The 23,986-nt window shown below is 38.8% G+C and overlaps 1 protein-coding gene across 2 annotated transcripts in view; it reads left to right on the top strand.

The window, feature by feature from the left end:
* PTAR1 (protein prenyltransferase alpha subunit repeat containing 1) overlaps positions 1–23,986 on the top strand; it is a 52,856-nt gene that overhangs the window by 4,090 nt on the left and 24,780 nt on the right. For both annotated transcript variants that reach the window (XM_028117411.2, XM_028117409.2), the window contains exons 2-3: positions 5,933–6,102; positions 23,330–23,396. In XM_028117411.2, the coding sequence (XP_027973212.1) occupies positions 5,933–6,102; positions 23,330–23,396 (237 nt within the window). The remainder of the gene's footprint in view (positions 1–5,932; positions 6,103–23,329; positions 23,397–23,986) is intronic.

Here is a 23,986-nt window from a genome sequence, read left to right as displayed (position 1 = left end):
ACAAATCACCACACAGAATATGAAAAAAGCCTGAAAGAATAAGAAGGATACTTTGAAGGAATAATAACAGAGGGCCTAATTTATATGAGAAGCTCAAAATAAGTCTTTTAAGGAAATAGCAATTAAAATGGGACCTGAGGGATGGATGAGTTGGCTCAAGGAAAACAGAATTCCTAGGCAGTGCATAGGCCCCAGTGAAAATTTTGGAGTAAGGGAGTAGTAAGGAAAAGCACATCTTTACGTTGAATTTGTTTTTGTTTTGTTTTGTTTTAAGATTTTATTTGAGAGAGAATGAGAGAGAGAGAGCACATGAGAGGGGGAGGGGTCAGAGGCAGAAGCAGACTCCCCGCTGAGCAGGGAGCCCGATGTGGGACTCGATTTCGGGGCTCCAGGATCATGACCTGAGCCGAAGGCAGTCGCTTAACCAACTGAGCCACCCAGGCGCCCCTTCACGTTGAATTTGAAGAGTAGGAAACCACAAGTCTTAATTGTCTTCTTACACTTCATTTTTTATCTATTTATTTAAATAATAGCATAGTTGTAAAAATTTGGATTTGGAATCTGGACAGTCCTGGATTTGAATCTTGGCTTGTCGATTAGTAACTGGTAAACTTAGACAAGACTCTTTCTTCATCTTTAAAATGGGTTAAAATTCCTACTTTATAAGATTGTGAAATAAATGAAACACAGAGCACTGCATACAACACTCAATAGACAGTAGCAATTTTTGTAGCTGTTTTTAAAATAAGGCCAGTAATATTTCAACGATATGTGAAGTTAGTACTCTTTAAAATCAAGAAAGCCTATGAGATTCCTGAAATAACTTAATCACCAGCAAAGTTTTAATTATCAATATGTAAGGGCCAGTTCCTTTAGATATTTTGCTCACTTTACTTTTTAGTCATTCTGGAAAGAATTCCAGTTTGAAGGAGAAACAAAATTATTTTTAAAGATTTTATTTATCTGAGAGAGAGAACACGAGCAAGGGGAGGGGCGGAGGGAGGAGAGAGAGAATCTCAAGCAGACTGTGCACTGAGCACAGAACCCGACTCAAGGCTCTATCTCATGATCCTGAGATCATGACATGAACCAAAATCAAGAGTGGGGATGCTTAACTGACTGAGCCACCCAGGCACCCCCAAAATAACTATTAGACTAAGAAGATTTGTATCATTTCCTGAATCCTTGGGCTGTGTTTTCTGTGTGGTCACTCCACATTACAGGATTCAGTTTAGTATTTGGGGACCATTCTTCCCTCCCAAAAGGGAAACTGGGTCTTGCTACTTTTGAAAATAATATGTGGGCCTACTCTAATTGATGATGTTTCTGAAATTGCAGACAAGAAAAGCTGTCTAAATATGAGGAACAAAGTCTCAGTGTTACATGAACTTTTCAACTTCATTTGGAAGTCAGTGGATCCCCATTGTGAAGTGAAGCACGCAGAAAGCTGTTCCATGCTATGTACGATCTTTTTAAGTAAATGTGTTGGTTCATTCCATTTTGCTGTTTTTTTGGAACAGCCTTCAAAAGTAACCTAAAAAGTGAGCTTTGTGTTATCTGAGAATATTAGAACTTTTTCACCATCCCAAACCTTTCATGTCTTTAGCAGTCCTATGACATTGGTAATGCAGGTAGTTATTTGAGTGTCCTTGTTAAATATCAGGGATCTAAATTGGCAGAAACCTAAAAATATAAAAGACTGTAATTTGATGGTAGCAAAAGAATCAGAAATTTCTCTTGTAACATTATTTCACAAGGAAATAACTGGAGATATATTTGGTATTTATAGCACATTTCTTGCAGCCATTAAAAATATAAAAATTAATTACATAGGAAGATGTTTAATATGAATTGTTAAGTTTTAAAAAAGGATTGTAGGATTGTAACAACGTGGATGGAACTAGAGTATATTATGCTAAGTGAAATAAGTCGGAGAAGGACAAATAAGATTTCACTCATATGTGGAATTTAAGAAACAAAACAGATGAACATAGGGGAAGGGAAAGAAAAATAAAATAAGCTAAAAACAGAGGGAGGCAAACCATAAGTGACTCTTAAATGTAGAGAACAAACTGAGGGCTGCTGGAGGGGAGGTGGGTGGGAGGATGGGCTAAATGGGGGATGGGCATTAAGGGGGGCACTTGATGTAATGAGCACTGGGTGTTCCGTATAACGGAAGTGATGAATCACTAAATTCTACTGAAACCAATATGACACTGTATGTTAACTAACTGGAATTTAAATAAAAATAAATAAGTAAAAAGAAAAGATTGTAGGACAGCACATCCACCATAATTCCACTTTGGTAAAACTTAGAAAAAAAAGGCATAACCAAACATGCGTGTAGAAGGATGACAAAAAGACTTTTAGTTTGTTCCTCCGCGCTCCCCCCCCCCGAGTTTCCTAACTTTTCTTGCATATATAATTAGAATTTAAATAGCCAGAAATCTAGAAGGAATTAATTTAAATCCTGCTTGCTTTCACTGATGTTTTTATCTTTAGTGTCACGGGTTTTGGGCTATTAAGAGATCCAGATTTTTAACTTAGCATTAGCAGTGTGACCTTGGGTAACCATCTTAACCTCAGTGGACCTCAGTTTCCTTGTCTGATAAAATGAGGTACTGGGGGAATGAGGTCCCTTCCAATTTTAAAATGATTCTAGAATCCTATTCTAAATTGTCTGGAAAAAAGTGGACTATGACCTGAGGGACTCAGCATGGAAGTCTGAAGTCAAACACACTGTTACTTGCAAGCTTATTGACCTACCTATCTTTATCAAGTACAGATTATATTTTTAGGAAGCAGCAAAGCACTGTATTTTAGGGTCAGATCACTTGACAAAGGCTTAACGTTTTTGCTTCACCTTCCCATCTGTTAATCAAGTAACTTTTCTGGTTGGCCTCAGGCTCTTAAATGAATTAAAGATAATACACTTCATCTTTGCCTGTCACTTCGGAGCTTATCACATTGTTTACGTTGTAATATTTGCTCTTCCTAAGAGGCATTATTATGTATTTCAGATAAGGATACCGATGACAAGTGACTTGCCCCATTCCCATTTGACTGTCAGTGGTAGAACAGAGGCTAGCTAGAACCCTGGACCTTGGAAGATGGAGCACTTTTGTATACATCCTACTACCTCTCTTTTAATGTTTTGTTTTCCCTAGTGCTTTACATTCCCTGATATGGCCACTTCCCTGAGAATAACTGCCAGGTTTCTCAGAATTTGAAAGCCGTAGGAGACCCTAGCAGTCCATTTCCCTTATTTAGAGATGGAATGCAACTCTGCCATTTTACAGATGAGGAAATTAAGGTCTGTAGAGGCCAAATGATATTTAAGGCCAGTATATATAAAATACTGACAGAGCTAGGACTTGGACCCAATGCATTAGAAGGAAGTCAGAGATGATGTTCTTTTGGAGAATCAAGAAGTGATATTCTTTGAAAACGATTTATTTGAATATTCTCACTGAAGTGCATGATAATCAGCCTTTCAGAGCAGTTATTGAGCATCTGCTGTATCAAGGCATTCTTGTTTTTTTAAAATTAGTTCTCGGAAGAATGGTACCCAACTAAAGAAGTGTGTTTTTTATTCGTGCAGATGGCTCTGTCCTTTCATTTAGGTACTGAATTATTAATTGGGCATTTTATTTTTGGCGTAAATAATGAGCAAGGCAGATTTTTACATTGTGAATTTAAGTAACTCTGTCTCCTTCCCTGCAAATGGACTGTACCCAAAGGTAGGATCTTTTATTCTTGTTTATTCTTGTTACTCTAGCATTCATATTGTTGACTTAGGCAGTTCTTTGAAGTGTTGTAAGTGGTTATTAGATCTCAGACAACAGACTTTCTTAAATAATTACACTGAGTTTTTTATTGTAATTCTAGTTTAATTTTTAAATGTTCTATTTTATATAATAATACCTGAATACCAGAAAATACCAGAGATACAGACATATGTTAGGGATAGCTCTGGATGTGGCTAGGTGTCCTAATGGTGAATTAGGTAGATGTCACATTAACCAAATACAAATGCAAAAACTTTTTGAAATACTGGACGTTGAACTCAGATGCGCTCTCAGCATTGCTTCATGCTTCCTACAAAACTTTGTACTACTGGAATGGCAAAGTGTTAACATTTTATTATAGATATTGATACAATTTTCATCAAAACCAGCAGCACTTCGAAGTCTGAGACCACCTTGTTTTATTCATTTTTGCATTTTCAGGACCTAACATAGTACCCAGTACATTTTGGTACTCAGAAAATGCTTAGATAGTACTGGTGTGGTATATCAGAACACCTCTGAATCAGTTGAGCCAGTTGTAAGGACAGAAAGCCTTAGGTCTTAAAATCTACTTCAAGTGAAATCAGCTTGAAAGAATGGTTAGTGACTTAACCACTAGAGTACCCTTGTTTATTGATGGATCCCTGTGTCATTAATGAAGTGATCAGTAGAAAGTAGGTTACCTCTGAACTATCTAGTGTAGAGTTTCCAGGAGAGATTCTATTTTAGTTCCACAGCCTCCCACCAATTTGTGATGGTGGCCTAACAAATAAAGAGGGCTTTTCTTATAACCTGTAATTGTTCCTGTTTCCCCCTCTTGTATTTAATAGATGTAATAGAAAATGTCATACATAAGCTCTGAAAACCAGTTTTTTCTTTCTTTAATGTAGGCAGTTATCACAACATCTTTGTAATTGAAAGGCGTGTTTTTGCAAAACCATTTTTATGTTTGCTGGTTCATTTACTATGTAAGTCCTCTGCTGTATATGTCATTTATTAAATCTTAGCCTCAAATGTAAATTTTCAATTTAAGGTGAGGCGGATTGAAGGACATAGATGCTGCCTTAAAATGAAAATGACCTAAATTCTGAAATGTATTTTGTGTTTTAGCAACATTTATCAGTGTGTGTTTTTTTTTTAATTCAATGAAGTATGAAGGATTATAAAGAAGAAAAAATGGCCCACAGTCTCATTGACAAGATAACTTTTGTTGATAATGTTTCTTCTCTGCATATATTACTAGGCAAGTGTAAGTACATTTGTTGACATTTTTTAAAAAATAGAAATAATACATACAAATGATAAGAAAAGTTAAACTGTATAAAAATAAAGTACTTTTTCTCCCCAATTTCTTGGGATCCTTCTTTGAAAAAAATTATACAAAATGCTTTATGCATTTTGCGCTTAGTATTTTGCTCTTTTTCTGGTTTTATATATCTTGGCATCCTTTCCATTCCAGCATATGCTGATCTGCCTCATTTTTGTACACCTCTACCGCATGGATTAGCCTATTTATTCTACCAGTTTTATATTGATACATATTTAGATTGTTTCCAGTTTTGTTGCAGTGTTGCAGTAAACATCCTTTTGACATATTTTGGCATAGGATAATTTCTGAGCAGTGGAATCACTGGGGCTCAGAGTATATGCAATTTAAAATTTGGAAGACATTTTCAAATTTCCATCCAAAGTTTAGACCAGTTTTCATTTTTGTCAACAGGGAGTTAGCATACTAATTTTCCTGTACTCTTGTCTGTATTAAAAAACAGTTTTTTAAAATTTCTACTAATCCAGCAGGTGAGCTAAATAGTATTTTTAAGAAAGGGAAATATGGGGTTGCCTGGGTGGCTCAGTCAGTTAAGTGTCCGACTCTTCATTTCAGTTCAAGTCATGATCTCAGGGTCCTGGGATTGAGCCCCACATCAGGCTCTATGCTCAGCAAGGAGTCTGCTTGAAGATTCTCTCCATCTTCTGCCCTTCCTCTCTCTCTCTCTCTCCCTCTTTCCCCACAAAAAAATAGGTAACTCTTTTAAAAAAGAGAGAGAAATATGTTATTTTTCTTTTTAATAGTCTGTAGGATTTGAAAAATGTTGGAAAAACTAATAGTCTTATCTTTACTTCTTCTTTTTGTTTTACATATTAAGAGATGAAATTGGCCTGATCCCATGTCCTGAAGCTAGGTATAACCGGAGTCCCATAGTCCTGGTTGAAAACAAACTTGGTGTGGAGAGCTGGTGTGTCAAGTTCCTCTTACCATATGTCCACAACAAGCTCCTTTTGTACAGAACAAGAAAGCAATGGCTCAACAAAGATGGTGAGTATGAACTCTTTCCTCCTTTGCTTTTTAGAAACAGCATGGAATACAGGGGGAAGAACCTTCTCTGTGTTGGCATTCCTAGATTTTGGTTCTGGCTCTTTCATTCACTGCCTGGGTGGCAGCTTAACCTCTCTGTCAAATGAGGAGTTTGGACCTGTCAGTAGTTTTCACATTTTGCCTCCATAGTGATACGGGATCCCAGGCTACCTACCATAGCCTGGACAGTAAATCAGAGCAGTTCTGATTTTACCTTTTTATGTATCAGAGTTATTTATAAAATTTTATTTGAAGAAGACATCCTATGGCTATAAAAGAAAGTTGGAAAAATACTGAAAAGGACTCTAGTTCCTACGGTTCAGATTCTCTGGTTTCTAATCCTTTAGGAACTCTATAAACAATAGAACTCATTTTGGTAGGAGACCAAATGGAATAACAGAGGCATGATGGTGGTAGTTACACTGTGACCCAGCTCAGTGATTTATGGAGGTGCTGTTGTGCTGTGAATCCCAGTGGAGCTCTGACCCTCTGTGTCTTCTAACTATGCTGATATAAGCAAAAGAAAACCATACCAGCATTCACTTCTTTGGCTCCTCTGAGATAGTTCTTTGCCGCATGGGACAATCTGTGTTCATTCTACCTGGTCTCTTTTCTTAGCTTTCCCCCATAGGCAGTATTAAGCCTCCATATGCACGAATTCCCTTTACTTTTTAGGTTTAAAAAAAAAAGAGTACTCATCCAAGACTCCAAGACCATGTTCTTAACTGTTTTTGTAAAGCTGCCCCTTCCCACATACAGCCGTACCTTCCGAAGGGCTCAGTATGCCTGGAGGCTCGTTTTGAATAAGAACTTTGTTTCCTAGAGAATTTTAATTACCAGTTTGGTAGCCATTACCATGAGCCTACTCATACCAGAAGCTGTTCTAAGTACTGTGGGGATAAAAAGATGAATAATACATGTTCCTTTTACTCAAGAAGCTTACACTTGGGTGAAATACAATTTCTTTGTGGAGTGTTGCCAAAGGCATGACATACTGATTTTCTTGTATTCCTCTTCGCATTGTCCTTAACATACTGTCATAATAGCACTTTTCCCTGTTTAGACCAGTAGAAAAGGAATCTGACTTGAAGATTTAATGTGAAATAGTTTCTGGTTTTTGTGTGTTTCAATCAGTCTTCTGATAATTATTTCTTATAATACGCCTACATTTATGGCATAGCTTAAGTTTGTGGCATAAATTTAAAGTGTAAGTTTAGCCATAAATTTAAAGGTAAGGATATTTATCCATTGTTAGGTCCTCTTTCATTCTCCCTTCCGTCACCCTAAGTAGATAGTTGTTTTTGAAACCTATAGTAAGTTTCAGCAACATTAAGGTATGAAATAATGCCATATGAATCCATCAAGGTTTTTTTTTTTTGGCCAAATACAGCTGTATTGTGTATGTTCTGGCACACAAAAATATATAATTGAGCCAATATATAACTAGCTTGGGGAGGTGGGGAGATAGAGTGATGCTCTTGTAGTAGAGAAGAAACAGTGTAAATTTTTAAAATGTCAAAGGCTACTGTTAATGTTGTTTCAGATCATCATTTTTTGCCAATTCATGTATGCTAGCCTAGCCTGCCTTCTCCCTGCAGCCCTCCAGGTCTTTCTTTCCATTTCCCTGTGTCTTGTCTCTCTGGACACTGCACTGCAGGCTTTGCTGAGTCTCCTCATTGTGAAGTTTTAGTCTTGATAGGCCCAAGAAGACCCAGGCAGAAGATCACATGGTTAAGCTGACTCACACGAATAGCTAGCATCTAAATTTTGAATTCTGGTGCAACTGTGTGTGAGTACAGAAGCAACTTGACATTATTCTAACTTACCTCTTCATGGAAACAATTTTTAATTTCACTTTTTTGGTGGGTGGTGACAGCATAGTTTAGTGTAGTATCACATACTATTTAGGTTGTGTATTAACAGTAAAAACATGGAATGAATTTCTGATATGACAGAAAAAAGATACCTGAAAATGCTGATTAACATAAGAGAATTCTGCCAGACTTGTGAACCAAAGCATTTATTACACAGAGGTGAATATTGCTAAGGAAAAAAAGTAAAAAATATTAAGAAAAAGCAGTTATTTTGTGAAAATGCTGTACCTTTAAAGCTGTTTTTGTAGAAAATATATATAAGAGCCAAGTGAACAAAGCTCTCAGTTTAAGAATTTCAGAAATGTCAGTGTCTGTGTGATTGATCATGCCCAAATCCTAGGCATCACCTAGGAATGTATTCTGTAACTGAAGGTGACCTTTATTCTTGGGATAGATTTTTTTCTTTTTAACCAAACTGAATTCGTTCTCTCATTAATGTGCTGAATTCCTTAGATGTTTGGAAAGCATCTATACTGGTTAGAGTTCTCCAGAGAAACAACCAGAAAATTTTATATATAGGGAGAGAGATTTCTTGTGACAAATAGGCTGACATGATTGTGGAGGCTGAGAAGTCTCACAGTCTGCTTTCTTCAAGCTGGAGACCCAAGAAAGCCAATGATAAAATTTAGGTTGAGTCTGAAGGCCTCAGACCCTGGGGGAGCCAAAGGTTTAAATCCCAGTCCAAAGGCCAGAGAAGATTAGATGAGATGCCCTAACTCAAGCAGACAGACAGGAGGAAGGACAAAGGATCAAAGATCTCCTGCTTCCTCCTTTTGTTATATACAGGCCCTCAACAGATTGGATGATGCCCACCCACATTGGGGAGGGCAGTCTACTTCATGGAGTCCACTGATTTAAATGCTAATCTCACAGACACACTCAGAAATAATGTTTAATAATGTTTAATCTGGACACCCTGTAGCCAGTCGAGTTTAACCGTAAAACCAGAGTTAACCATCACAGCATCCCTGTTCATTACTTAGAGACTGATATTTTTTAAGTCTGCTGCAGTAGTAGCCCTATTTGGTTTGGGAGAGGAATGATACTGTAATTCTGATTTTTGAGAAATCCACGACAAAAACAAGAAGCAAGAGAGAAGTCCACAGCATTGGAGTCCTGACCGAGTAGAGCTCTGTCCCGCACTTGGACTGTCTCCAAGCGTGTACTCCCATCGTTTTCCCTCGCTGCTCCCTCTTTCTCATAGCCTCTGCCAGCTGTGCCATCTTTGATGGCCATCTTCCATGCTTCGTGTCTTCTTTCTCACCTGGACAAATGTGATGATCTCTAGGCTGGTCTCTGTTTTCAGTCTCTTCTTCTGTAATCCATGTTCATCATGCCACCAGCCAATCATTTCAGACAATACTTCTCAGCAACACTTCTTAGAAACACAGTTTGAAAGATGCTTTTCTGAGATATGGATCTGTGCATCTTATTTCATGATGCCTACAGGGTCAAGTTGGAGTTGAAACTGTGGTATAGGATTCGAGGACCTTCCCAGTCTGTCCCAGCCTTCATTACCAGCCTTTTCCTCTGCTTTACATTCAGCATCAGGGGTTGTATGTTCTCAGCTCCCAGACTGATGTCAGCCCACAGATAGGTTTTGTTTTGGCTTATATAATGTTTCTTAAACTGTTTTTAATAAGTTGGGTAAACATTTAAAGTCAGGATGAACTTCTAAAGTTCAGATGGAAATCTGGATCTGTCTTTACTTGAAAACTCAGAAGCGTTGGGTACATGAACTTCTGCACAGCGACAATTGGCTGGGGCTCCTAGCCTCTGCTTGTCTTGACTAGGTAAGCCTGTTCCAGTTTGCTACAACCTCCTCATGTCCTTCAGACACTAAGGCAGAGATCAATTGCTGCTTATCACCAGGTTTGCTTTGCTACTTTTTTGATGTTCATTTGAACCCTAGAAGCATTAGAGTCTGCAGCATTTGATATACCTCCCAGCCACAGCACACTCTGTTCCATCCTCGGACTTGGCTGTGTCTTCCTGCTTTACCTGCATGCTTTTGCTGAGGCTAGGTTCACACCTCAGCCTGTCACCATTGTTGTGACTGGCAGTGTATGCACGCGCACACATGCGCGCACACACACACACACACACACACACACACACACACACACACGAAGGCTGTTTGACTGCTTCAGGAAGCAGTAATTCTCTTCATTCCTACAGGAGTCTTTTATTTCGACTGCTTGCATAGTAGCACTCACCATGCTTTATCATAGTTGATTATTTAAATATTTTCCTCAGGTAGATTGTGAGCTTATTAGAAAGAGGGATAATGGCTTGTCTTTCTTTATGTCCTCAGCACCTGTATGTTTTCAATAGACATTTGTTAAATACATAACAAGAGTTTGGTAAGCAAGAGGATTTAGCTTAGTCTGGCTATCAATTCAGTGACTGGATTCTGTAATAAAAGGGCCTTTCTGGTGTTTACTACATAGCTTTATCTCAAGTCTCTCTTCTTGTGGTCACCAGAATGTATTTTGGAGAATGAGAGATTAACCAACCCAGTTGACCTTGGATTTATTTCTAGATGCATGAAAACATACCTCTCTCAGAGACAGTTGGCAAATGAAGTGACCATTACCAGTGACTTCTGGCTTTGGGCCGTTTCTGGAATCCCATTGTGGCAAAGAAAGAATTGATTTTTCTCTGACTTTTCTGTAGCATCCTTTTGTCCTCTCCTTGTCACAGTTGGAATTTAGCTACTTTCCTGTGTATAATATGCCCTGATTCATTTTCCCCTTGTGATGTGATGATGAGTTAGTCATATGTCAGAGCGGTTTAACAAAGGAACATTCATTTGCTGGTATATGTTCTGGTATTTGTGAGAGATCTGTTTAATTTCAAGAGACCATAGGGATATCAGTAGGTCACATCTTCTGGGTAACAAAGAATATGGTATATGGTTGTTAAATGTAGAAGTAAAACAGTTACCATCAACTGTGGATCATACGTGTTTATCTTTTGATCTTGGTTCACTCTTGACTTGAAGAGGACAAAGTAATTGTAGACAGTGTGCTAGAGTGGAAAGAACATCTGCTTTGAAGGAAAATATCTGAGTGTAGACTCAGTTTATCAGCATGCTGCAGTCACTTAGCAGTGACTTTAGGCAAATTATTTAACCTCTTCCTATTTCTTCACCAAAAGAAGGGAATTGTGAAAGGTTTCAGAGGGTTGTTGAGAGGATCACATGAGTTAGTGTGTATAAAGCACCCAGCACAGTGCCTCACACATAGTAGGCTCTCGAGAAACAGTGCTTCCTTTCTCTGATTTAACCAGAACCAGTGGGGAAGAAAAAAAAAATACATGTAATTCAGGAATGATTCTTTAATTATGTCCAATATTTCTAAACTGGTTACTTCTCTTTCTTTGGCCCTTTCCCATTTCTGACATTTCACTTCACCCTCACCTCTTGGATCTAACTGGAATGCTTCCTGAAGGAGGTCGTATTTGAACTTGAGGCCTGACTGGGGAGGAGTTGGCAATTTGTCAGAGAGGAGGGAAAAGGGGCTTGTGGCTGTACGCGTTTTATACACAGCCCGTGAGGGTGTTGATGTTTTAAATCCTGAGATTCTTAGAAGTTGAGAAATAACTTGCTCAGCAGTCACTGCTTAGTGAGCTTAGGAGATTGTTTTCCTCCCTCTGGTCGTATCCAATCCCAGTATAGCTTGTGGAACTGGGCTAGGAGATACAGGCTTTGAAACTGGAATCCTCATTGAGTGCTTATTGTGTGTCAGGTATTGTCCTGACGCTCCATGAGTGTGAATCATTTAATACCCCATGAGGTAGTACAATTATTAGCTCCATTTTACATATGAGGAGGACACAGAGGCACAGAGAGATTAAGTGACTTGCCCAGGAATTTTCTGGGAAGTGTTAGAGCTGGGCTTTGAATCCAGCAATTGCTGTTGCCCTACCAGGTAGGGTGAGTCCCTCTGGTAGAGGAAGCCTCACTTTGATTAGCTTTCCTTTCCACACAGCCACAAAATGAAAAGTGGTAACTTAGGTATTTTCTGTGTTTACTGGTTTCTGCCTTGCCCTGCTATATAGAAGTATCTCTGTGATGGAGGATGGACTTGTCTTCAATTATAAGTGGGGAAGGAGAGTTGTGTTAGAAGTATAATTGACTCTTCAGCAATGCAGGGATTGGGGCACTGGACTCAGCCACGGCTAGTGCATTCAAAAATATGCGTATAACTTTTGACTCCCCCAAAACTTAACTAGTAACAGCCTATTGTTGATCAGAAGCCTTACTGATAACATGAATCGTCAACACGTATTTTGTATGTTACATCTATTATTTACTGTATTCTTACAATAAAGTAAGCTAGAGAAAAGAATGTTAAGAAAACCATAAAGAAGAGAAAATACATTTACAGTGCTATACTGTGTTTATTGGAAAAAAGTAGCATACGAATGGACCTGTGAGGCACAAACCCATGTTGTTCGAGGGTCAGCTGTACAAACAAATGGCGACTACCATTGGTTACATACATTTCTTCTTAATGCAAAAAGGGAGAGTCCGATAAGCACCAGGTTACCTAGGTAGTATAATGGATTTTGAAAAATTGTAGATTTGAAAGGAAATTCTAGAAGTCTTCCCATCATGCAGAAGCATTTCCATATAGCTCCTTAACACATGGGTTTTTTTCATTCCTTTTTTTGTAAGTTTAGAAATTTAGATAGTTTCACTGTAAGAACAACGGCCTCATTTCTGATTTCTTTGATTAATGTTGAAAGTATTCATTTCTCGGTAAGCGGCAATGGTATTTTGTTGAACAAATCTTTGGTTGGTTGAGCATTCACTATGTGTCAAATAGCTGTGGAGAACTGGAATGAATCTCATTGGCTCACAACAGATTGATGTTCTCATCATCCTTGTTTCACAGATAAGGAAACTGAAGTTCGAAAACATTGTGTTACATAGGCAATTAAGTGGAGAAGCTGGGATTCAAACCCAGGTGGCATGGCTTACAACTCCTCTATGCTGTGGGTACACATGGAACTTCTTTTGGACAGGGGCCATATTTTTCTCATCTTTGTTAAGTGAATGAGTAATCTGAAGATGTATTAGAGAGGACCTGCCTCCAAAAAATGTAGTCTCATCAAGAAGAGATTATTTATACAATATCAGTAACAAAGTAAGATACATACAGAACATAGAAATAAAGATTGCTTCCAGGTAGGTAGGTCAGGAGAGACTTTATGAAGAAAGTTGTTTTGTTTTGATATTCAGATATAGGAGGACATTTCTGGCAGAGAGAAGAGCAAGCGGGTAAACCTGAGTTATCCAGAGAAGGTAGTCAGATAGGAGTTGTGTTTAGAGAATGGTGGGGTTTGGCTCCGGTGGAGTATAGCACATGAAGGGCAGGTAGTAGAAAGGCTGACAAGGAGATTGTGGGTTCTTGTTTCTGACCAGGTTCTAGTTTTCTGGCACATTTCCCCAGTATCTCGTGCTCTAGTCAAGCTCTGGTACTCACAATCTCTTGGAGAGCACCCTGTGTGAACTTCCATGCCTCTTTATCCTTGCTCCTTCTTTCCAGTCTGCAGTGCTCTTTACCACTTCATTCATTTATAGCCTTCCCTGGGTACTCCAGTGAGAATTAATTTCAACTGCTTTGGTGGTTCCCAAAATATGGTATATGTTTCCAGTTCATAATTATTTCATTCTGTCTTACATAATTGTTTGTATGTTCTCTCCAACTAAAGGGTAACCTTCTAGAAGGCAAGATTAGGTCTTATTTATCATTATATCCATTCTGTCAGTTCTAAGGTCCCAGTTTAATATTTGCACACAATTAATACTTGGGATATTGTGGAATTAAATAATGGTATAGAAAATTATATTTTTCTTGGTAAATATTAAATTAGTGCCTAAAGCTTCTTAAAAGTAAAAGAATGAAGAGGTTAATTAGATTATGCTTTATGGACATACTGTGTTTATGCATATAATGACTTGTAACAAGGAAGATAGAAGTCAAAAATGTATGCTAATCGTATCATTTATTGAATGTTATAGTAATGAAATCATAGGCTCACAATAATTGTTAATTTCTTTTATTAAGATGGTTGAGAATGAAATAATTGATTTTTTTGTTCACTTAGAATATTTTAAAATGACTGTAGAGGTAGGGCGCCTGGGTGGCTCAGTCGTTAAGCATCTGCCTTCGGCTCAGGTCATGATCTGAGGTCCTGGGGTCGAGCCCCGCATCGGGCTCCTTGCTCTGCGGGAAGCCTGCTTCTCCCTCTCCCACTACCCCCTGCTTGTGTTCCCTCTCTCGCTGTGTCTCTCTCTGTGAAATAAATAAATAAAATCTTAAAAAAAAAAAAAAAGTAAAATGATTATAGAGGTATATTTATGCATGTTCTTTTTTTTTTTTTAAGATTTTATTTATTTCAGAGAGAGAGTACAAGCAGGGGGAGCAGCAGGCAGAGGGAGAAGCAGGCTCCCCACTGGGCAGGGAGCCTGATGTGGGACTTCATCCCAGGACCCTGAGATCATGACCTGAGCCACCCAGGCACCCCATCTATGTTCCTGTCTTTTAAAAAGTCTATTAAACACTGAGATGTCCCCATTATTTATTATAGACAGGTATTTTAATTGCCATGTAATTGAGTTATTAAAAACAGATGCTGACTTTGCCATATACGAATTGGGTGCCCAGGAACAAATTATTTAAACTCTCTAAATGTCAATTTCCTTATCTCTAAAGCAAAACAAGAATATCTTGAACCATAATCATGGGAACTCAGTGAAATAATGTAAATAAAGGACTTCCAGTAATATGTGGTATACACTAATGCTAAATAATTATAATTATTTTTATTATTTTATTTTGCCTTGTGTTTAATATGAGCTCGGTAGAAGTTCGCTTAATTTCATGCCCCTACATTGATCATCTTAATCCTAAAATTCTCTTTTCAGTTTTAGTAAAATGAAGACAGTATATCTAACTACATTACTGATTTTGCTCTTTTTTTTATTAAGATTATTTATTTATTTATTGGACAGAGAGAAAACACAAGTAGGCAGAGTAGGAGGCAGACGGAGAGGGAGAAGCTGACTCCCCAAGGAGCAGGGAGCCCAATGTGGGGCTCGATCCCAGGACCCTGGGATCATGACCTGAGCTGAAGGCAGACGCTTAACCGACTGAGCCACCCAGGCGCCCCTGATTTTGCTCTATTAAGCAAGCTTACGGAGCTTATTTGAATATATGGGAATTCTGTCAATACCATGATCACCAAATAGCTAATGAATATTGAATAGGCTGTTAAAAATGAAAGTAGAAAATACTAAAGAAAAATGAAAAAATGTTCATATTAATGGTTATAAATTAAAGTTGTAAAATAAAACAGAAATAAGGTATAATTTTTTATCTGATGCATTCATTTTTCAAATGCGGTTATATAGGTTAGAGTTACAGGGACATAAGTGCACTCCTCTTACTCTTGGCAATATGAATAGATACCATTCATTTGAAGGACAGCTTGGAAATGCTTAGTACGAGCCATACTGGTATTTATATTGTTTGATGTAATAGTTCAACTCCTGGAAATATATCCTGAGAAAATAATCTATGAGATAAGTGTGTTTCCAGTAATATTAACTATAATAGTAAAAACAAACAGGAAAAAGCCTAAATAATAATAAAGATAAATGATAGGCAGAGCAAGATGGCGGAGGAGTAGGAGACCTGGATTTCGTCTGGTCTCAGGAATTCAGCTGAATAGGGATCAAACCATTCTGAACACCTACGAACTCAACAGGAGATCGAAGAAGAGAATAGCAACAACTCTTTGAACAGAGAAGCGACCACTTACGGGAAGGTAGGACGTGCGGAGAAGTGAATCCGAGGCGATATTCGGGAGGATAGACGGCGGGGGAGGGGGCCTCCGTCGGCCGCTTCCGGCAAGTGATAGAGCCGCGGAGCACAAAATCGGAACTTTTAGAAGCTGGCTCCGTGGAGGGACGTCGCTCCAGTGGCTAAGCGGGAAGTGGAACCCTCGCGGGACAGTGTGGTCTCAGGACCCTCGGGGTCACAGAAAGACCGGGGGTGCCTGAGTGCGGTAGAGCTCCCAGGGATCGGAGCGGGGAAGCCGGCTGCAGAGACGGAGCTGAGGCGCGGGCTCGCAGCTTGGGGTGGCCATAAACTGTGATCTGCAGCCCACTTGGGCCACTGCGCCTCCAGCAGGGACCCAACAAGCGGCAGAGCCGGGGAAACTCCCCTCCCTCCCCCAGGAGGAGCAGCGCAGGAGTGCACCGCAGGGATCTGCTGGGTTTGGAGACTCCACACGGGGTCGGGTGCCAGAGATAGAAACGCTCGGTCACAGGCCGGGTGAGCACGGAGTGCTGCCGGAGTCCGGGGAGATGGGAGTGACTGCTTTTCTCTGGGGGCGCACTGAGGAGCTGGGCCCCGAGTTCTCAGCTCCTCCGGGCAGAGTGGGAGGCCACCATTTTCACCCTGGTCCTCCAAAGCTGTACCGAGAGCTTGCAGGGAACAAAAGCTCCTGAGAGCAAACCCAAGCAGCTTGCTTAGCCCGGACCGACAAGGACGGGGCAATTCTGCCTCCGGCAAAGACATTTGGGAACCACGGCAACAGGCCCCTCCCCCAGAAGATCAGCACGAACAGCCAGCAAGCCAAGACCAAGTTTACCGATCAAGGAGAACGGGAGAACTCCAGCACTAGGGGAATACTGCACATAGAATTTATGGCTTTTTTACCATGATTCATTAGTTTTTCAAAGTTAATTTTTTAAACTGTTTTTTGTGTGTTTTTTTTGCATTTTTCTTTTTCCCTTTTTCAACCAACATCCTATCAATCCCTTTTTTTAAAAAAACATTTTTTATTTTTCATTTTTAGAGTCATACTTTATCCATTCATAGTAGTTACCCTTATTTTTGGCATACACATATGTTCTTCTCTCTTTGAAAATTTTGATATACAGTTTCTTCTAACAGATCAAAATATACCCTAAATCATTAGTGTATGGCTTTGTTCTAGTCTCCTGCTTGATCACAGTCTCTCCCATTTTTTTTCTTTTCTTTTTTCTTTTTTTTAAATCTTCTTTCTTCTTTCAAACAACTTCTTATCAATTCCGTTTATAAAAGCTTTTATAAGTTTCATCTTTACAGTCATCTTCCATCCCTTCATTGTATCAACCCTTATTTTGTACATATATAAGTCTTTCTTCCTTTAAAATTTTAGGAGGCACTTTCTTCTAACAGACCAAATACACCCAAAATCTAGTGTGTGGCACTGATCTATGCACTAGCCTGATCATATTTGATCATATTCTGTTTTTTTTTGTTTTGTTCTGTTTTTGTTTGTTTTTATCTTTTTCTTTTTTTCTCTTTCTTTTTTCTTTCTCTCCCTTTCTTTTCCACTGGTTTCAGGTCTTTTCTGATTTGTATAGAGTATATTTGCTGGGGACGTTGTTAACCTGTTAGCATTTTGTTCTCTCATTTATCTGTTCTCCTCTGGACAAAATGACAAGACGAAAAAAATCACCTCAGCAAAAAGAAGAAGTAATACCATCTGCCAGGGATCTACTCAATACTGACATTAGTACGATGTCGGACCTAGAGTTCAGAATCATGACTTTAAAGATACTAGCTGGGCTTGAAAAAAGCGTGGAAGTTATTAGAGAAACCCTTTCTGGAGAAATAAAAAAACTAAAATCTAACCAAGTCGAAATCAAAAAGGCTATTTATGAGGTGCAATCAAAAATGGGGGCACTAACTGCTAGGATAAATGAGGCAGAAGAGAGAATCAGCGATATAGAAGACCACATGATGGAAAATAAAGAGGCTGAGAAAAGGAGAGATAAACAACTACAGGATCACGAGGGCAGAATTCGAGAGATAAGCGATACGATAAGACGAAACAACATTAGAATAATTGGGATCCCAGAAGAAGAAAGAGGGGGGCAGAAGGTATATTGGAGCAAATTATAGCAGAGAACTTCCCTAATGTGGGGAAGGAAACAGGCATCAAAATCCAGGAGGCACAGAGAACCCCTCTCAAAATCAATAAAAATAGGTCAATGCCCCGACATCTAATAGTAAAACTTACCAGTCTCAGAGACAAAGAGAAAATCCTGAAAGCAGCTCGGGAGAGGAGATATGTAACCTACAATGGTAGAAACATTAGACTGGCAACAGACCTATCCACAGAGACTTGGCGGGCCAGAAAGGACTGGCATGATATCTTCAGAGCACTAAACGAGAAAAATATGCAGCCAAGAATACTATATCCAGCTAGTCTTGTCATTGAAAATAGAAGGAGAGGTAAAAAGCTTCCAGGACAAACAAAAACTAAAGGAATTTGCAAACACAAAACTAGCCCTAAAAAATATTGAAAGGGGTCCTCTAAGCAAAGAGAGAGCCTAAAAGCAGCACAGATCAGAAAGGAACAGAGACAATATACAGTCACAGTCACCTTACAGGCAATACAATGGCACTAAATTCCTATCTTTCAATAGTTACCCTGAATGTAAATGGGCTAAATGCCCCAATCAAAGGACACAGGCTATCAGATTGGATTAAAAAACAAGACCCATCGATATGCTGTCTGCAAGAGACTCATTTTAAACCCAAAGACCCCCCCAGATTGAAAGTGAGGGGGTGGAAAACCATTTACCATGCTAATGGACACCAAAAGAAAGCTGGGGTGGCAATTCTTATATCAGACAAATTAGATTTTAAAACAAAGACTGTAATAAGAGATGAAGAAGGACACTATATCTTACTTAACGGGTCTATCCAACAAGAAGATCTAACAGTTGTAAATATCTATGCCCCGAACATGGGAGCAGCCAATTATATAGGGCAATTAATAACAAAAGCAAAGAAACACATTGACAACAATACAATAATAGTGGCGGACTTTTATCACCGCCCTGACTGAAATGGACAGATCATCTAAGCAAAAGATCAACAAGGAAATAAAGACTTTAAATGACACACTGGACCAAATGGACTTCACAGACATATTCAGAACATTCCATCCTAAAGCAATGGAATACACATTCTCTAGTGCCCATGGAACATTCTCCAGAATTGATCACATCCTAGGTCACAAATCAGGTCTCAACCGATACCAAAAGATTGGGATCATTCCCTGCATATTGTCAGACCACAATGCTTTGAAACTAGAACTCAATCACAAGAGGAAAGTCGGAAAAAACTCAAATACATGGAGGCTAAAGAGCATCCTACTAAAGAATGAATGGGTCAACCAGGAAATTAAAAAAGAATTAGAAAAATTCATGGAAACCAATGAAAATGAAAACGAAAACACAACTGTTCAAAATCTTTGGGATACAGCAAAGGCAGTCCTGAGAGGAAAGTATATAGCAATACAAGCCTTTCTCAAGAAACAAGAAAAGTCTCAAATACACAACCTAACCCTACACCTAAAGGAGCTGGAGAAAGAACAGCAAATAAAGCCTAAACACAGCAGGAGAAGAGAAATAATAAAGATCAGAGCAGAAATCAATGAACTAGAAACCAAAAGAACAGTAGAACAGATCAACGAAACTAGGAGCTGGTTCTTTGAAAGAATTAACAAGATTGATAAACCGCTGGCCAGACTTATCAAAAAGAAAAGAGAAATGACCCAAATCAACAAAATCATGAATGAAAGAGGAGAGATCCCAACCAACACCAAAGATACAAACAATTATAAGAACATATTATGAGCAACTCTGTGCCAGCAAATTAGATAACCTGGAAGAAATGGGTGCATTCCTAGAGATGTATCCACTACCAAAACTGAACCAGGAGAAATAGAAAACCTGAACAGACCTATAACCACTAAGGAAATTGAAGCAGTCATCAAAAATCTCCCAACAAACAAAAGCCCAGGGCCAGATGGCTTCCCAGGGGAATTCTATCAAACATTTAAAGAAGAATTAATACCTATTCTTCTGAAACTGTTCCAAAAAATAGAAATGGAAGGAAAACTTCCAAACTCATTTTATGAGGCCACCATTACCTTGATCCCAAAACCAGACAAAGACCCCATCAAAAAGGAGAATTACAGACCAATATCCTTGATGAACATGGATGCAAAAATTCTCACCAAAATACTAGCCAATAGGATCCAACAGTACATTAAAAGGATTATTCACCATGACCAAGTGAGATTTATCCCTGGGCTGCCAGGCTGGTTCAACATCCGCAAATCAATCAACGTGATACAATACATTAACAAAAGAAAGAACAAGAATCATATGGTCCTCTCAATACATGCAGAAAACGCATTTGACAAAATACAGCATCCTTTCTTGATCAAAACTCCTCAGAGTACAGGGATAGAGGGTACATACCTCAATATCATAAAAGCCATCTATGAGAAACCCACAGTGAATATCATTCTCAGTGGGGAAAAGCTGAGAGCTTTTCTCCTAAGGTCAGGAATGCGGCAGGGATGTCCACTATCAGCACTGCTATTCAACATAGTATTAGAAGTCCTAGCCACAGCAATCAGACAACAGAAATCAAAGGCATCCAAATCAGCAAAGAAGAAGTCAAACTCTCACTCTTTGCAGATGATATGATACTGTATGTGGAAAACCCAAAAGACTCCACCCCAAAACTGCTAGAACTCATACAGGAATTCAGTAAAGTAGCAGGCTATAAAATCAATGCACAGAAATCAGTGGCATTCCTATACACCAACAACAAGACAGAAGAGAGAGAAATTAAGGAGTCGATCCCATTTACAATTGCACCCAAAACCATAAGACACCTAGGAATAAATTTAACCAAAGAGGCAAAGGATCTGTACTCAGAAAACTATAAAATACTCAGGAAAGAAATTGAAGAAGACACAAAGAAATGGAAAAACGTTCCATGCTCATGGATTGGAAGAACCAACATTGTGAAGATGTCAATGCTACCTAGAGCAATCTACACATTCAGTGCAATCCCCTTCAAAATACCACCACTTTTTTCAAAGAAATGGAACAAATAATCCTAAAATTTGTATGGAACCAGAAGAGACCCCGAATAGCCAGAGGAATATTGAAAAAGCAAAGCAAAGCTGGAGGCATCATAATTCCGGGCTTCCAGCCCTATTAAAAAGCTGTCATCATCAAGACAGTATGGTACTGGCACAAAAACAGACACATAGATCAATGGAACAGAATCGAGAGCCCAGAAATGGACCCTCAACTCTATGGTCAACTCATCTTTGACAAAGCAGGAAAGAATGTGCAATGGAATAAAGACAGTCTCTTCAACAAATGGTGTTGGGAAAATTGGACAGCCACATGCAGAAGAATGAAACTGGACCATTTCCTTACACCACACACAAAAATAGACTCCAAATGGTTGAAAGACCTAAATGTGAGACAGGAGTCCATCAAAATCCTAAAGGAGAACACAGGCAGCAACCTCTTCGACCTCAGCCGCAGCAACTTCTTCCTAGAACCATCGCCAAAGGCAAGGGAAGCAAGGGCAAAAATGAACTATTGGGACCTCATCAAGATAAAAAGCTTTTGCACAGCAAAAGAAACAGTCCACAAAACCAAAAGACAACCGACAGAATGGGAGAAAATATTTGCAAATGACATATCAGATAAAGGGCTAGTATCCAAAATCTATAAAGAACTTATCAAACTCCACACCCAAAGAACAAATAATCCAAACAAGAAATGGGCAGAAGACATGAACAGACATTTGTCCTAAGAAGACATCCAAATGGCCAACAGACACATGAAAAAGTGCTCAACATCGCTCGGCATCAGGGAAATCCAAATCCAAACCTCGATGAGAATACCACCTCACACCAGTCAGAATGGCTAAAATTAACAAGTCAGGAAACGACAGATGTTGGTGGGGATGTGGAGAAAGGGGAACCGTCCTACACTGTTGGTGGGAATGCAAGCTGGTGCAACCACTCTGGAAAACAGTATGGAGGTTCCTCAAACAGTTGAAAATAGAGCTACCATATGATCCAGCAATTGCACTACTGGGTGTTTACCCCACAGATATAAATGTAGTGGTCTGAGGGGACACGTGCATCCCAATGTTTATAGCAGCAGTGTCCACAATAGCCAAACTGTGGAAAGAGCCAAGATGTCCATCGACAGATGAATGGATAAAGAAGATGGGGTATATATGCACAATGGAATATTATGCAGCCATAAAAAGGAATGAGATCTTGCCATTTGCAACGACGTGGATGGAACTGGAGGGTGTTATGCTTAGTGAAATAAGTCAATCAGAGAAAGACATGTATCATATGACCTCGTTGATATGAGGAATTTTTAACCTCAGGAAACAAACTGAGGGTTGCTGGAGTGGTGGGTGGGAGGGATGGCGTGGCTGGATGACAGTCATTGGGGAGGGTATGTGCTATGGTGAGTGCTGTGAATTGTGCAAGACTGATGAATCACAGATCTGTAGTTCTGAAACAAATAATGCAATATATGTTAAGAAAAAAAAAAAGAAGAAGATAGCAGGAGGGGAAGAATGAAGGGGAATAAGTCAGAGGGGGAGATAACCATGAGAGACGATGGACTCCGAAAAACAAACTGAGGTTTCTAGAGGGGAGGGGGTTGGGGGGATGGGTTAGCCTGGTGGTGGGTATTAAAGAGGGCACGTTCTGCGTGGATCACTGGGTGTTATGCACAAACAATGAATCATGGAACACTACATCAAAAACTAATGATGTATGGTGATTAACATAACAATAAATAAAAATATTAAAAAAAAGATAAATGATAGTATATTACACTAAGGGATTGTTATGCAGCTGTTAAAAATGCATAGTGTAGCAATATTGGAGAATGCATGTCAAATAATATTGACAGAAAAAAGAGAACAAAATGGTGCATTTATCATTGCTATGGATATGTAAAAATGTGGGTAAGAAAGGATAATCTTTGCAGGAGAATATAAATGAATTGTATTAAATGATTATGAGTGGGTCTTTTTTCCCCTTTGAAAATTTGCTCAATTATTGAAATGTTTGTGGAATTAAAAGAATAACGGTATGGAAATTTTATTTCTTTTCCTTGGTCACTATTAAATTAGAGCCAAAAACTATTAAAAGAATGAGTGAATAGTCTTTCTAGGCATATTGTATTGTAAAGTTTCAGTGTCAACTTTTAACAGTTACTTTTATCGTAAAGTAGAAAAGAGTTTTGGCAGCTTAGAACAAGGCATCTGTCATTAAAATTACTATGATATATATATACATTAGTAACATAAGATACAGATATACAGGGCCTTAAAGAAAAGCCAAGCTTCAAAGGGTAGGACTATTTATAATGTGATTTCTCTTTATTTTAGAACTGATAGATGTCACATGCACCCTGCTGCTTCTAAACCCAGACTTTACCACTGCATGGAATGTAAGGTACGTCATTCTCATCAGTGATCAAATGAAATTGTCCAAATTTCTGAAAACGTATAAACCCCATGAGTTGTTATCTTTTTGAAAAATAAAATATAAACCATGTATCTATGGCATTTTATGCTTATTTCTTCTACCCAATCTTTATAATATCTCCCGGACAATTCTGACTTACACTTAGCTCCTTTGTGCATGTTTCTGTCTTTTCTCCATAAACTTTCCTGTCTGAAATAGAAATTATCATTGCAAATTACAGTATACCATTTGTTTTTATTTTCCTTCCTTTTTAGAGGAGTAGGGGCAGCTAGAGTAATTGGTTGGTTTGTAAGGCATTGGTTTATATATTTGTGAAGTGCAGTGGGAAGTATGTAGGATGAGAATTCAAGGCTATGACCTTTTAGTCTCAGTTTAGTCACTAACACTGTGACCTCTGTGGGCCAGTCACTTGAAGTCTCTGGCACTCAGTATTTTAGGAAGGGATCATATTTTATTAATATCTTAGTTCCTTAATCTAGTTATTTTAGCTTTAAACACAAAATGCTTTATAAAAATACCAAAGTTGAGACCAGGTTCATTTTTTTTTTCATTGAAGT

This window comes from Eumetopias jubatus, unplaced genomic scaffold (assembly GCF_037043125.1).
Source record: "Eumetopias jubatus isolate StellerSeaLion01/CBP00866 unplaced genomic scaffold, mEumJub1_p1.0 scaffold_15, whole genome shotgun sequence".
In the NCBI taxonomy this organism is placed as follows: Eukaryota; Metazoa; Chordata; class Mammalia; order Carnivora; family Otariidae; genus Eumetopias; species Eumetopias jubatus.
The sequence above is the reverse complement of the archived record's forward strand: the minus strand, read 5'-3'. Positions and strand labels throughout refer to the sequence as shown.